Raw genomic sequence first — 16,833 nt, forward strand, 5'->3', positions numbered from 1 at the left:
AAAGTACTTTCTTAATTGACTTAATACTGAACAAAAGGGACAATCTCAGGTTAAAGGGAAACCCGTGTAATAAAATTCCCACTGATCATTTTAGTTTTACATTCTTCTTTCATTTTATTTGACAGTTTTTGTGTTGGTTATAGACAAAATTTGGAACTTATCCAGCTACACGCCAATGGAGGTGTTGGTTTTTGTTTCACTCAAGTTTGAACAAGTTTGTTTATTTGGGGTTGTTTCATCAGTGAGAAATAGGTTTGAGAGTTATGGCAGAAAATGTGAAATAAATTTATAAGAAACTACAGTGTATACTGATCCTTGATGCTGAATTATAAAAGGGTTTTGGTTTAACCATCCCCGTTGACTCCAGGAAATTACTAAAATTTTTTTCAGACAATTGGTTCAATGAAACCCTTGGATTTTTTTCACTGAGTTTATGTTCACTGAAGCCAGATACATTTTAAGCCAAGAAAGAAACAGCCAAGCCCAATCTCAAATCTGATACACACATAATCTAGCAGAGAGGGGAAAAAAAGATTTCAAGATGAGTGTCTCTCTTCTAGAAGAATTGATATCAAAACTGGAAAATTCAGTTCAGTCTTCCCTCCTTCTATGTTAGAGAATGTCTCCCCGCCCTCCCCAGAATCATCTTGTTAGTAGGATTTCACAGCAAACCCACAATCAATAGTGATGAGTTTTTCCACCAGCCAGGATTTCATACCTGCAGCAATTTATTGCCATACACAGGCTCTTGATACACTACTCTATAAGGAAACAGAAATGTAATGTTTTCAATGCAAAAATGAAATAAATAAAGAAAATGCATAAGTCAGACAGAAATTCCGGAGCACTTCATTTCCAAGTTTGCTTCTCTTTTGTCACTAAGACCTAGCATGACCCATTAAACCAAAAGCAGGACCAAGGAATGCTGAACATTTTTGAGCCACGAATCTCTGTAATGGAGAGTATCAAGCAGGTGGGGGTGGGGATCAAACCACCCTCATTGTATTTGTGTTATAATTCTGCATGTATTTTTAAAGAAGGAAAAAGGATACTTTCATGGCTTTTTTCCCTTCCAAGCATATTGCATGTGTGCTAAGTCGCTTCAGTCGTGTCCACTCTTTGCGACCCCGTGGACCACAGCCCACCAGGCTCCTCTGTCCATGGGATTCTCCAGGCAAGAATACTGGAGGGGGGTGCCATTCCCAAGAGTTCAAATTAACTTGCTCTCTCATTTCTCTCTTTATCTCATGGTTGGATTTCTTGGGCACACCTGAGGATTTAACTTTGATGCCAAATGATGGAGGCAGTTAAGATGACAGTAACTGTATCAACACCTTTAAAAAAAATACCTTATAATTTTATTTGTCAATTATACTTCAGTAAAGCTATAATTTAAAACAAACAAACATGACCTATGGTGACTACAAATTATTCTTTTTTTCTTTTTAATGCCTTTATTTTTTTCTTAATTTAATTTCAAATAACAACAGACAGAGCAATTGTACTTCAGGAAACAATGAATCAGATCAAAGCTACTAAAGCTAATTTTAACATATGTGACTGGAAACATTACTCATGTGCGTGTGTGTGTGTGTGTGTGTGTGAAAGAGAGCATGCGGGTGTGAGTATGCATGGGTCTGGAAAAGCTTCTTTGAAGATGGATGTCATTAACCCACCATCACTTCATTCAGGTCCAAACACTCACAAGATCTCAACAGAACCCTTGGATAGACTGGGGAGCAGTTTGGGATGTGACAGTGATTCGTGAATGAGGCTGATTTTTTCCCGTGAGTGGTTCTAGTTGGAAGTGAAGTGTTCCAGTTCCAAGGCAGACATCAAGGTGATTGAACAGTTTAACAGATGTAGGGACCTGCCTGATAAAGGCGTGTGTGTGTGTGTATACATATAGTGTGTATATTTTAAGGAACTTCTTTGTGGTCCAGTGGTTAAAATTCTGCACTTCCAATGCAGGGAGCATGGGTTCAATCCCTGGTCAGGGAGGTGTGGTGGGGGGAAATATATGTGCATGAGTGTGTGTGTGTGTGTGTGTGTGTGTGTGTGTGTGCAGCTTTCCTGGTAGCTCAGCGGTAAAGAATCCGCCTGCCAAGCATGAGACCCAGGTTCGATCCCTGGGTCAGAAAGATCGCCTAGAGAAGGAAATGGCAACCCACTCCAGTATTCTTGCTTGGAAAATTCTATGGACAGAGGAGCCTGGTAAGCTACAGACCATGGGATCGCAAAGAATCGGACATGACTGAGCAACTAAACAAACAACAATCAAGAATACGGGATTGGTTAGCCCATCCCTTCTCCAGGGGTTCTTCCTGACCCAGGAATCGAACCAGGGAAGCTCCTAGTTCTACTGAGCCTTCCCTTTTAAGTTAGAATTCTATGTCTGAGGAACTATGCCTATAGAAGTTCCCCCATCTCTCTCTGTCATTTGAATATTTCAAGTACAGATATTATTCCCTGTGACCGGTCCAGCTCACACGCTCTCCATTATCCTCTCACTTCTCACCCTCCTCCTTGCTCGTCTTTCACCGCATTCTCAAGTTTGCTCAGTGGAGGCAATGATGTCCTTCTGTTGGCCCAGGGCTTAAGGGTCGAACTTTGCAATTTGATCCATTTCATGGGCTCAAACCACAGTGTCAGTGAAGATGTCCGGGCAAAAGATTTCATCTCTTTTCTGAAAAAAAGTCTCCTCCTCTGGGGAAAAAACAATGGAGGTGATGGGTAATAAGACTGCTCCTTGATTAGGACCAGGACACAGATGGTAAAGAATTTGCCTGCAATGCATGAGACCCAAGTTTTATCCCCAAGTCAGAAAGATCCCCTGGAGGAGGGCATGGCAACCCACTCTAGTATTCTTCCCTGGAGAATCCCATGGACAGAGGAGCCTGCTGAGCTACAGTCCATGGGGTTGCAAAAAATCAGACAGGACTGAGCAGCTAACACACTTGATAGAACCCTGTGCACAGAGGGTGAGGTGATGTGGAGTGTGAATATCATGTTTCTTACACAGGAGACGCTTAACTTCCGTATGAGCTGTTGCCTTGCCACCTGGTGACTGACCAGAACCCCCCAGCTGGCCCACACAGAAAGCAAAGTCTCAGGAATAAACACTTGGGGGTTTTATCTGGAGAATTTCCCTTTTCCATGTTCCAAAAGCTACTGACACCTCTGTCCTGAGCGCAAACATCACTGAAATGAGGTTGCCTCTTGAAGATCCATGGACGACAGAGTGACATGAATTCTGAAATAATGTACAGAAGTCATGGTGTCACCCAGAACCTCTTTATAATGGGATCTAGGCATGATACAAAAGTGCACTGGAATCTTATCCAGACATATTTGCTAGATAGCCTCACAGCTGCTTTGAGTGTAAGAAAGCTTTGTTGTTGTAGCCCACCAGGCTCCTCTGTCCGTGAGATTCTCCAGGCAAGAATACCGGAGTGGGTTGCCATTTCCTGACCCAGGGAACTAACCCATGTCTCCTGCATTGGCAAACGGATTCTTTACCACTGAGTCACCAGAGAAGTCCTGTTAGGAAGCTTAGGGCTTTTTCAATAAAAGGGAGTAAGGTTAATATTTATATTCTGTATCATCTCTCTCTTTTTTCCTATCTTTTCTTTCCTTTCTCCTAGTGCTCAGAACTCTATTATTTTACTCTAGTTTCTACTGAGAGCTTGTCAGGTCTTTTTTTTATATATATATATATAGCTCTATTATCATGTCCTTTCCTCCATTTTCAATAGTTATCTTTTGATCTAATTCCATATTCTTTGCTATCTCCCTGAGTGGGTGAAGACACATGTCCTGGCTAAGTTTGGTTCAGCAACCCTTATTTTCAGCTCCTCGATCAAGGTTGGCCTTATGAGATCTCTAGCTTCACCCTTCAATCTAATGGATTGCTTTGCAAGTCCAAGGAGCGTGGTTCTTCAACTTTCAAACACTTGATCCTATCCATGTGTTGCCTCTCCTATTATTTCTGTATTTCTTCATTAACCTAGTCTACTTTTTCTTCTTTTTCTATTAAAGTATGGTTGATTTGGGCTTCCCTGGTGGCTCAGTGGTAAAGAATCTGCCTGTAGTGCAGCAGACACAGGTTAGATCTCTGAGTCGGGAAGATCCCCTGGAGGAGGGCATGGTAACCACTCTAGTATTCTTGCCTGGAAAATCCCATAGACAGAGAAGCCTGATGGGCTACAGTCCATAGGGTTGCAAAGAGTTGGACATGAGGGCTGAGCAACTGAGCACAGCACAGAGCTGACTTACAATGCTGTGGCCTGATTTTTAATTCAAAGGAGTTTATGGAAATATGTGCCGCTTAGCAATGAGTGAAAGTGTAGGTTTGATAGGCTAGTTATGGAAGCTCAATTGCTACCTTTTCAAATAAGTGTGTGTGTGTGTGTGTGTGTGTGTGTGTGTGTGTGTTATGCCCCAGGTAGAAGAGACCCAGGTAGTGACCTCTGTGACCCTCCTTGCTGACTTAGAAGACCTCTCTGTCCTCTGGTGAGTAGCCATATGCACTGGGTCAGAGCAGGGCAGGCAGCCTTTTTCCTGCAGAGCTGGGCTTCCCAGCAAGATGATTTTTCTTTGCACTCAGCCCAAAGGAGCATCCCTAGTTTTTAACCTTCGTTTCTGGCTCACAGCATCTTATAACACATCCACTGCCTCCAGCTCTGTCAGGGTATCTATGATCATTGCTGTCTTTTTCTCTCTCTCTCTCCTCAATCCTCTCTTCCCTGCAAAGTTTAAGAGGAGCTATTTCTACAGAGGAGGTTGTGACTTGCTAGTTACAGGGATCCGTGCAGGTCTTTCAAATCCTATTTGTTTCGGCAGGGCTGGGAGATGCCTGAGGGCTCCACCATGATGTGGGAGGGATGGGGACCTTGGGCACAAAGAGGAGCATGTGCTGGAGAAAGTGGGGTGTGTACAAAAGGTCAGTGGTCCTGGCTCCCATGCTGTTGTCTGGGTTGCTCTGATCCACTGTCAAGACAGAACTATCTGAATAGGAAGAAGTGGAGAGCAGACTCCCATTATCTCCCTTAAAAGTAACTGAAGCCAGAAGCTTACAACTCTGCCCAGTAAAATGAAAAGAGAAACAACTGATTTAGACCCAGGAGAGGTGGCCAGTGTGTCTAAGACATGTCCCAGATCCCCTCAGGATGGCCCTAGACCTACTCACTGCGCATTATTTTTAATGAGATTGAACGAGCCAGCCACAAACTTCCTTTAAATAAAAATAGAACCTTGTGTGTCTTTTTATGAACCTCTTTAGTCATCATTTCTTTTTTTTAAAAAAGGGAGCAGGGAGGACATTTTCAGTTATCTGAACATAGCTGTATCTCAAAGGAGATATAGCTGTATCTCAAGGGGTTGTTGCTGCCGTTTAGTCGCTAAGTCATGTTCGATTCTTTGCAACCCCTTGGACTGTAGCCCACCGGGCTCCTCCATCTGTGGAATTTCCCAGGCAAGAACAATGGAGAGGGTTGCCATTTCCTTTTCCAGGGGATCTTCTTGACGTGGGGATCGAACCCGTGTCTACCGAACTGGAGGCAGATTCTTTACTGTCTGAGCCACCAGGGAAGCACCAACTAAGTCCTTACTTCCTCCATATGCATGCTCCATCCAGAAGCTACCCTAGGGGAAGGGGATAGATTGATGTTTGTGATCAGTGGATATCTGAGGATATGGAGAAGGGCCAGACTCTTTAGCCCCTGCCTGTTTCTCTATTTAAAATGGTACAAACTCAAGCTTGGAAAAAGAGGACTTGAGAAGGAGTGGATGGAGGTAGACCCACAAAAAGGAAACTGGTTGTTCTGTGGGTGAATAAAAGACAGGTAGGTTGTTCTTTCATTTTATTAAGGGAAAAAAAATAAAAACTAACCCACAGATTATAATAAATATACTTAATATAATAATAATAAAACCCAAGTTTATCATTGATGGAGATTAATACTCTGGCTCAAAATTGTAATTATTTGAAATTCAAAGGGAAGAAAATTAAATAACTAGCATCTTTCCTATTTTCTAGTAAATTGCCTCAATTTGATCAGGAATATGGCTATATTTTTCTTTGTTATCTAGTCTATAAAACAACAAATATGATTCCACTGAATTTATCTGAGGTCACTCATAATGAAAATAATGATGTGATTTAGAAAATATCCCCCATTTCTTTTAAGTTGTGTTTATTCCAAGTCATTTTCATAACACTGATGCTAATATCATACCATCGGTGAATAACTACCTCTAGATCAAGTTAGATAAATTTAATTATGGCCCCATAATGAGAAACATCCTCCTCTTCTCTAAAAGTGAGAAGCTTAATAAAGTGGTACCATTTAACAAACAATCCTAAATAGGACTAATAATTCTAAGTCAGGTAACTGTTTTGGGGAAATAGAGGTAAATCAGGGGTTGAAAAAAATAAGAGTTGAATGCTCAAATGGATCTATATCTTGTCAGGAGATGTTTCTTACTAAAACCATCAATGTGGGGAAAGAAAGAGAGAAACGGGGACTTGAGGGGAATCTTTCTAGGGCTGTCATGATAAATAATTCAATGTATACAAGAAAACATTAAAGAGACATTAAAGAAAACATTAGCCATGAAAATATCTTTTCACCCTCTACAGCTGGTAACTACAGCTCTCATCTTAAATATTGGACTGAAAACACAGAGACCCCAATTGGGCATTTGGGAGAGAATTTCTTTTCGCGGCAAAGTCTTTAATTGGACATGGGGAAAAAAGTCAGTATTTTATTTATTTTGAATAAATACAATTCTTTTATTCTGAAATGAATCAAGGAGTTCATTCCACTCACTCAATAGCACGACGGCTACCCTGAGCAGAAGGCCGTCTGTCCTCCGAGACTTTGACTCTTTCCCACGGGAAGCGGAAATAGGAGACACCCAGCTGAGAAATCGTAGCAAACTTGTAAAAAGAATGACTCCGGCGAGAAACAAGGGTGGCATGCATGTTAATGGATACTTACATAAATGTCTGCACCATAAAATCCATCCTGGTAAACAACACTGCAAGGGTGCACACACAAAGAAAAACATTCATATTAGTGCACTTCCCCATGCAGACACACCAACCCCTGCACCGGCCAAGTTAGTCTGGTCACAAGGGCCAGCCGAGACGCAGGAACCGGGGATCGTTTCCACACTGGTTAAGGAGGCTGGAGACAACAGCAGTCTGTCAGACTGAGAAAAAATGAAGCTGGGGTTCGGTGGGGGCCCAGAATCAGGACACAGTGGCAATGCTGTGCTGGGTAGTGGACTTTCCAGAGGGGTGCAGATGCAGAGAGGATTCACGTATGTTTCAAGTGGCCCACGCCGAAACAAGGATCATATTTGCATTCAGCCAAACCCCTAGCTCCTTCCCAGAAAAACAAATCATCTGCTTAAAATATACGATTGATAAATATAGGGGTACGGATGTCACGCTTTCAATATGGATTACAGCTGAATGATCTCAGGGGAGCTGAGATCCAAAGGATTTCAGAGATTTTCTTCTATATTCTTTCACACTCTAGTATTTCATACTCTAATATTTGGTAATTCCATGTGACCCTCTATTATGGGAAAGGGAGGGGACTATCTCTAGTTATATGGTCTGTGAACAGGTATACAGATGTGTGTGCAAGGACTCAGGTGGGCATTTGTGTATGTGTGCGATTCATGTACATGTATGCATGCATGCTTGCTCAGTGGCATAGTCGTGTCCAACTCTTTGTGAACCCATGGACTGCAGCCCACCAGGCTGCTCAGTCCATGGGATTCTCCAGGCAAGAATACTGGAGTGGGTTGCCATTTCCTTCTCCAGAGGATCTTCCCAATGGAGGGATTGAACCCTAGTCTCCTGCATTGAAAGGTGGATTCTTTCACCATGGGGCCAACCCAGGAAGCCCCCAGATTTTTGCATATATGTATGTTTGTTAGTTTGTACATGTAAATGCATGTGCGTGCATGTGTTTATGAATGTAGATAGTGTGCATATGATGCATGTAGTAATACGTGTTTGCACATCTGTGTGTCTATGTGTACTCACGTGTCACCCGTGTGCACATGCCTATGTCTGTGTGTACATTCACATAAATTATATCCAGACTGAGCAGAACCGCATGTGATGGCTGAAAAAGCCAAGCCTCACAGTGGCTCTCTGATCCCTGTCCACAGAGTCATGCCAGAGAGAAGAGACTTCACAGGAGGGGTAAATAAAAGATCCTGGACTTCTCCAGAAGTCTCATGGTTTACCTTGAGCGAAACAGCCAGAGAAAGAAGCTCTGTAACCCTGGGAAACCGACGTATAATTCCTAAGCATTGAAACGGGTTCAGTGAGGACCCCACATAGCCTGCACACCTCACAGGCTTTTGCCAAGATCCCAAGACGTCTCAAATATAAAAATGCGAGTTTCTAAAGGCATGTTTTCCAAAGGGTAACTGTTGTTATTACAACCTTCCCATGGAGTTTACAGATGATTTATGATTCTGGCAAAGGACCCATGTGCCCCACTGTGGAATGGAGCTGGGGTCCTAACCGAAAACATGATGTCGATTACCCAAGGATTTCAGCAGGTTTCAGGAGCAGAGCAGACCCACAGGAAGGCTGAGCACACTGAGAGCCGAGGGAGGCACCGACAACACACACATGCACGCACGCATACGGCAGCGACATTGCTTTGCTGGAGAACACCGCATGGGCTTCTCAGAGCTTTTCCGAGTTGAAGGGCTAAACCCCAAGTACCATCGTCTTTAAACAGGGTGCAGAGATTTCACACACTAAGGAGGCTGGTAGGCATGGCTTTCAGCTGTCTTCATTTGGATCGAAAAGGGCTCCTGTTCACAAGGGCCCTTGTCAAGCAGCATCAAACCCTAATCCCAGATACTGAGTGTGTGGCATCCTGAGCTAGGCTTTGATTTTGTTTTCAACACTTCCAACATAAAAGGATACTGTCTGCCGGGGGTCAGAAGGCACGGCCGGCCTCTGCCAACAAGACTGGGTCCAGTGCTGATCATTCAGCCAGATCAGAGCAGCTCTGAATGCTCCTTCATGCTGACACACCTTTGGCACGTGCTGATCCTGCTGTCGGGGCAGCCTCATCTCCCCATAACCTCCTCCAAAAGCACAGCACCATACGAGAGCCAAATTAGACGGGAAACACACGGGCCTCTGGATCACAGCCTCAGCAATCAGCAGCTAGGGGCCCTGGAACTAATGCTCTGAGCAACCTGAGCATCTCTTCTTTGGCTGCAAAATGGGGAAAGAGGTGAGTAGGTGCCCACGTCAAGGGAGGATTATGCAAAGAAGGTGAAAGTGTCAGTCACTCAGTACTGTCTGACTCTTTGTGACCCCATGGACTGTAGCCTGCCAGGCTCCTCCATCCAGGGAATTCTCCAGACAAGAATACTGGAGTAGGTTGCCATTCTCTTCTCCAGGGGCTCTTCCTGACCCAGGGATTCAACTGAGTCTCCTGCATTGCAGGCAGACTCTTATACTGTTTGAGCTACCTGGGAAGCCCAAGGTATCTGCAGTCATAGCTCTAGTCAAAGATTACATTGCTATGAGCTTTATCCAGTGTCATCTCCCACCACCAAACGGATTTCTTCCTCCCTCCTGTGAACACCAGCATCACGTTTTCTGACCCTCTGATCCTCGCTTGGTCCAATAATTTTAAATATCAGTCAAATATGAAAGGCATTTGTGAATGGGGCTCATTTCACCCTGAAAGTTGTATCCAATAGCTTCCTCAACATTATATCTCACTTGATAGCTAACATATCACTTTCCACCCTGAAGAGGTAAATAAGTATCTGTTGAGTGACTACTGCCCATCAAGGGGGAGGGCTGGCCATTAGGAGGTGACAGAGGTGACCCAGAGTGATTCTAGGTAGAATCCTCTTCTAGTTATTCAACATCAGTGACTATTGTCAAAGGGGGAGGGGGAGGGAGATCAAATTAAAAAATTGGACCTTGGGAATACCCTGGAAGTCCAGTGGTTGCTGCTGGCTGCTGCTAAGTCACTTCAGCTGTTTCTGACTCTGTGAGACCCCATAGACGGCCACCTACCAGGCTCCCCAGTCCCTGGGATTCTCCAGGCAAGAACACTGGAGTGGGTTGCCATTTCCTTCTCCAATGCATGAAAGTGAAAAGTGAAAGTGAAGTCGCTCAGTCGTGTCCGACTCTTCACGACCCCATGGACTGCAGCCCACTAGGCCCCTCTGTTCATAGGATTTAATCGCAGTATTTCCATCGCAGGAGGCATAGGTTCAGCCCCTCTCCAGGGAACTAAGATCTCCCAAACAAACAAACACAACTCCTCACAACTAGACTCTGACTTAGAAGCTCCAGTACAAGAGGCTAGATAGACAGTGATGTAAGAGTGAACAATATAATAATATTTAACCAAATATTAATATAGATTCGAGTATGGGAAGGGATGCGTGCGTGCTCAGTGGCTTCAGTCATGTCCTACTCTTTGTGACCCTTTGGACTGTAGCCTACCAGGTTCCTCTGTCCATGGGATTTTCACCCCTTTCCAGGGGATCTTCCCCACCCAGGGATCGAACCCAAGTCTTTTGTGTTTCCTCCACTGGCAGGTAGGTTCTTTACTGCTGAGCTATCTGGGAAGCCCTGTCTGTCCTTTAGGTCTGACCTAGTTATCATGACCCCACCGAGTCCTCAAAATACCCTTATGAGATGGATAATGCTATTATAGCCTCTTCTGACATCAGAAAAGTGAGACAGAGAGAGCTAGGTATTGACAAAGCTGGGATTGTAGCCTAGCTGGTATTGTACTGGCTTCACAGCCCAAACTTTTAATTGCTATGGCAGGCAGCAGTGGTCAGACTTCAGCCGGCATCAGCACCACCTCGAGGGCCCATCAAAACACAGATGGCTGGGCCCCACGCCCAGCCCAGAGGTTCTGAATCAATAGAGTGGATGCAGAGGGAGGGGGAGGTTGGGTTTAAGAATTTGCATTTTTAACAAGTCCCAGAGGAAGCTGAGGCTGCTGGTCCAAGAGCTAAAAAACTTACTGCCCTACAGAGCGCCACCCTCCACGTGTCATCTTACATGACATTCGAGAGAATGCTGGAGGCCAGCCTCCTAGCGTGTGTGCGTGCTCAGTGGCTTCAGTCGTCTCGGACTCTTTGTGAACCTATGGACCATAGCCTGCCAGGCTGCTCTGTCCATGGGATTCTCCAGGCAAGAATACTGGAGTGGGGTGCCGTGCCCTTCTCCAGGGGATCCTCTCCACCCAGGGCTCAAAACCATTCTCGTATGTCTCCTGCATCAGCAGGTGGGTTCTTAACCACTAGCGCCATCTGGGAAGCCCAGGTCCTATTCTAAATAGGAACTGGTTTCAAGCAAGCCCTTACAAAGACTCATGATGGTTTCCAAGAATGTATTCAAACATTTTTAAAAACCTCACTAAACAGGTGCACTCGAAATAACATAAACGAAGAGAGAGGAGGGTGGGGGATGATGTCTAATATGGAGCTCTCGATAAATGAGCCATGGCCCCATACAAGAGAAGAGAGCTACCACCATGCATAGAACAGGTGCAGCCCCATTTTAATGCAGAGGCGGTCGGTCTAGCCATGCAAAGGTAATTGTATTGCTTGTCAATCACTTCGGGACCGCAATATGCTTTTGCAAGAATGTAATACAAATGCACATCTCATTTTCTTAGAAAGGTAATAACAGTAGTTAAATATTTGGATGAATGCAAGCAGGGGATGATTGCACTACAGCAAATTAGTTTACGGAAAAGGAAAGAAAGTATGGGATACCCAGACTATACAGTCTGTTTGAATAATGTAATATATCCCATCCACCAATATATTCTTAAAGAAAAGTTTATTTAATGATGGCATATCTTGCTGCCCCTTCCAAATGGAAAAAAAAAATATTTGTAATGCATTCAAATGCATTAAACCATAGCTGGTTTAGAATGGATATCAGGTGGGTCCATAAACTCACTGGCATTTGTACAGCATTGTGCGGTGTGAGGACACTGACATTTTCCCAGGGAAAAATATATATTTTTAATTAGATTATCAAAGACATCTGTGACATTCCACCTTCTCCCCCCAAATTTAAGAACTACTCATTTATGGTGTTTGTCTCATAATGCACTCAATGAAGAGGCTTTCTTTTTAATGTGAGAAGTTACATTTTAGAACTGGCTGAGAATTTAAACAAGAACTCACAGCAAAACCAAAAATAAAGCCAAACAGCTAGAGAGAATTCTGGAAAGTATTCTGAGAATAGGTGACGATGACTATAGTTCCTAGTGTTTATGTTAATTGAGAAAGTTCCTGAGCATCAGATAATAACATCTGAGCATGAGACATATATAAATTAAAACCAGAAAGCATGATTGATTCACAGAAAGAAAGGTTCACCCACATAGTTCCACAGGTTTCTTCAGGACCTAGCCTGAAAGCACCCCCTAAGGTGCTATGTATGGGCTTCATTCTTGTACTGGTCAACTGTATAAAGTTTCTCCCAGGGATATCACCATATCTTTTTGCATTCAGAGGAGCATAGTCTCCTCAAAATACTTCATGAGGTAACTCTAAGAAGTTTCATATAGATGTGTCATAACAGGGCTTCCCAGGTGGCTCAGTGGTAAAGAATCCGCCTGCTAAGACAGGAACCACAAGAGACGTGGGTTCAATCCCTGGGTTGGGAAGATCCCCAGGAGGAGGAAATGGCAACATACTCCAGTATTCTTGCCTGGAAAATTGCATGGAGAGAGGAGACTGGCGGGCTACAGCCCATGTGGTCACAAAGAGTCGGACACGACTGAGCAACTGACCACACATGTGTCATAATTAATGACCTGAGAAAGTGCAGAATATGTTGCTCAAAAATATCCCGAGAGCCAAGATGAAAACCTATAGCAAAATGCTGGATGTTTCACTTAGAATAATGATAATAATTTAAAAATCTCCTATGGTTCTTTATATTTCTATCCTCATACAAGATGCCTGTTACATAGTAGGACTGGATACATATGTGCGTGCTAAGTCGATTCAGTCATGTTTGATTCTTTGGGACCCCAGGGACTGTAGCCTGCCAGGCTCCTCTGTCCAGGGGATTCTCCAGGCAAGAATACTAGAGTGGGTTGCCATGCCCTCTTCCAGGGGACCTTCCCGACCCAGAGATCACACCCACTCTTACGTCTCCTGCATTGGCAGGTGGGTTCTTTACCTTAGCGCAGCCTGGGAAACCCAGAACTTGATAAGGTGCTGTTTATTACTTAACCAAGAACAAGAACTTGATGAAACCAATCTCTTGGGGTTTTGCGGGGAAAGGATTATGGTTTAACCGCTGTCCTGTAACATCTGGTGTTGTACTGAGTCTGGAGTATGTGTTTCTGATGCTTCCACCTGCCATCTTTATCCACAGAGCATCATCCTACAAGCTCCCTCAGATGACAATCACCCAATGGGTAATTTCTCCCCAATGTGAGTCCTGGGAAGACAGACTGGACATGGTGTCTGACACTGACTTCAGGATCAAATGCAAGAAGAAATATGGATGACGTGGTCCCTTCAACTCTCTTTGACACTGTTGACTAGTTAATATTTTGTTTCCAATCTACAGATTCCATTAGCCACTTGAAGTACCTCTGTCTAAAGCCATCTCTCTGGCTTACATGGGATGGAGGTCAGTTAACAGCAGGCGCCCCACCCCACCCCCCACAGCCCAGGGGTAAGTAACTCATGGATGCAGACATGTGGGTGTTCAACTCAAGCAAAAGGGGACCTTGAGAAAGAGAGGAGTATGGGCAGCTAATAAAAAGTCAATTCCTATCTCAACAGCAACTACAGTAGCTACAGTTCACTTAACACCTGCCATCTGATGGAACGGATGACGCTGTAACCTCACACTCATCTCCCTACTTCATCCTCTATCAACACTTCAGAGGCAGGTACTGTCTTTACCCAGCTGCTAAGGCAATTGTGCCTACAGAGATTAAGTCAGCTACCAAGGGCAGTATGAGACAGAACAGCAGGAGGCAATCTTATCTGCCTGGTAGTTTGTGTCTTTATAGGAGTACAACAATCCTACTGACTGTGTAGGTATTAGTTTTCTAACTTATCACCCATTCTCACTCAGTTAATGTTGACAATCAATAAGGAGTTAGCTAACGCAATCTAAAGCTTTCCTCTCATTCCTGTGATTAAGGTCCAGGCAGAATTACCCTCCCCAGGGATGATCATGCATTAATGTCACAATAACTTTCTGTTCAGCTATGTGAGAAAGAGAAGATAAGGCTCTTCATAACCTGTGTTCTTTATTCTCTGGGAGGAACTTCAGAAAATGTCAGGATGTGGAGGAAAAAACCAAATCAATAAAAGGAAATGAATGAATGCCAGGGCACCCTGAGTGAATCTTCCTGGGTGACTACCATGATGTTGGATACTTCCAGGGGTCACCCAAGGTTCCACAAAAGTGGCCATGGAGGTTCTGTGGATGTTTTCCTAACTCTCCCCTCCACAAAAAAAAAAAAAAAAAAAAAAAAAAAGAAGAAGAAGCTATATATGGACACGGGGTAAATGGCACATTTTTGGTTGAGATTTTAGTAACAGTGTTTTCAGATTTGATTCTTTACAATAAACAGAAGTTTAGGATGTGTCTTCAATTGGTGACAAGGGGAATAATAAATTCTCCCCCCAAAATGTAGTTTGCTAGATGATGGCTTATAAAAAAGGGGATCTCTGAATGTGAGGAAAATCACAGAATGAGATTTTAACAGGACAACTTAGGAAATGACTGGAATTTTTCCTGATTGGGTTTTCTTTCCTTTTTTGGTTTTAATTTTTTTTTAAATTATAAAAAATTTTTAATTGAAGTGTAATTGATTTAGAAGAAGGGGGAGACAGAGGATGAGATGTTTGGATGGCATCAACAATTCAATGGACATGAGTTTGAACAAACTCTGGGAGATAGTGAAGGACAAGGGAAACCTGGCATGCTGCAGTCCATGGGGTCACAAAGAGTCAGACATGACAGAGTGACTGAACAACAACACTCCCTCAAAAGCCTATCTTACTACATCCACATGTGTTAAAATTGTTAGCATCTATGGTGTTCCCTGTGCCTGCCTGTAAGAAACTCCTTCAAAGGTGCCATTTGCCTTAGCATCCTCAGCTCATGTAGCTGAGAGAGGCACTGTTAAGCTGAACTGGACTGGAAGAAAGAGAGTCAAATCTAGAAACTGGGAAACCAAAGGACCCTGAAGATGAAAAACTACAGGAAACCCACACCATCCCCTGGAACACCTGAATCCTGATGACGTCACTTTCCGGAGAGACGTGGGTTTTGCAACCTCTCTGCTCCTTGCTTCAGTCAACACAGATCAGGTCTCTCCACTCCAGCCAAGGTCTGCTCTGTGTCCTCCTTGGTGCTCTTTTTTTGAGGATAAACTGCTCCTTCTGCCCCTCCTCCTATGGACTCCTTCAGCTTAAGACAATGAAGGAAAAGGAGCCTTCACTGAAGATGCTGAGTTCACACTTTTTCACTTGGTACCAATGTACTCCAGGCAATTTATAATCAGTGCACTCCAGGCAGTTTATAATCCAGCAAAACACCCAGGCAACTGGCTGAATTTCCTTCTTTTGACCAGTACTCTGCTCTAAAACATGCAGACATGGGCATACACATCCCTAGCCTTTCTAAATTTTCTAGTCTTCCTGTCTTGAGAATTTTATCTTTTTACTAAGTGTGATTTCAGAATTCCAGCCATAATATTGCCAGCAAAGAGGCACAATCTACCATTACAACCAAAATGATTAGGAAGATGGCTGGAATATTAAAATGAAATCATGTACAAAGCAGTCACCAACAATGTGTTTTACCGCTTGGAGACACCTAAGTCTCTCCCTGGCAAACATGGCATTCATTAGTTATGCCTGGTTATTCCTAGCAAAGAGCAAGTTCATTACAAGTTAGCAAATTTCAATTTTACAGCAGGTGTGTTATTCAGAGATTTTTAAAAATAAATTGCTCATATGAGGATAAGCCATATAATTTTATTTTATTTTTCTGTCTGATATAGTAATGAGATATCAAGGGTACGTAGACTGAAAGCAACAATTTCCATCTACTGAGGTAAGAAAATGATTTTCAGACAAACTAATATGATATAAACATGCAATTTTACATGTATGGCTTATGAATCTTGCTTCAGTCATCACATGAGCCCAGAGGGTAATTCTTTCTTTTCTTCATTACTCATTATGTGACCTTGGAAATGATAAATCTTTGTTTCTGCCTTTCTGGATCTATAAAGTGGGCTCAATACTGTGGACGGGAGATATCACTATATAACCAATGATTCCTCACAACACATGGTCAGATATGAAAGGCTTAGGACGTGCAGATGTATTATTTTGGAGGACTGTGAGAATTTAAGCTCAATTTATCCTTGGTTTGTTATGATCCTCCACCTTTTCAGTAAAAACAAACAAACAAAAAAAAAAAACAACTTTTTGCAGTAGCAGCTCAGAATTGCCCTAAGAAGCTCAGAATTAATCTAAGTCTAATGATTATTTAAGAAATGATGGACATTGACTTATTTCTCTGCTTTTATTTCCCCTTCCTGATGATTTCATTGGGTCTCATTTCTTAATATCCTTAACTTTATTTCTGAGCATTTGTTTTTAAAACACTTCAAATGCTCTACTCTGGAATGGGTAAGATATGAATAAATAATGAAAAAAGAGTGTCTCCCTTTGTCATCAACATAATAGACATGATCTAGGCTTATTCAGGTTTTCTAAAAGACAGATAAGCTGAAGAGCTAT

General features: G+C 43.0%; 1 protein-coding gene across 29 annotated transcripts in view; it reads right to left on the bottom strand.

The window, feature by feature from the left end:
* The window catches only part of RBFOX1 (RNA binding fox-1 homolog 1), a 1,703,141-nt gene that overhangs the window by 49,080 nt on the left and 1,637,228 nt on the right, over window positions 1–16,833 (bottom strand). For 17 of the 29 annotated variants that reach the window (XM_044936027.2, XM_044936024.2, XM_044936025.2 and 14 more), the window contains one exon: window positions 719–761. The exons of 7 other annotated variants lie outside the window; for them this stretch is intronic. In XM_044936027.2, the coding sequence (XP_044791962.1) occupies window positions 719–761 (43 nt within the window). Of the gene's footprint in view, window positions 1–718; window positions 762–7,001; window positions 7,042–16,833 lie in introns of all 29 variants that reach the window. 5 more of the 29 variants (XM_044936021.2, XM_044936040.2, XM_044936031.2 and 2 more) reach the window with 1 other exon arrangement.

This window comes from Bubalus bubalis, chromosome 24, assembly GCF_019923935.1.
Source record: "Bubalus bubalis isolate 160015118507 breed Murrah chromosome 24, NDDB_SH_1, whole genome shotgun sequence".
NCBI lineage: Eukaryota > Metazoa > Chordata > Mammalia > Artiodactyla > Bovidae > Bubalus > Bubalus bubalis.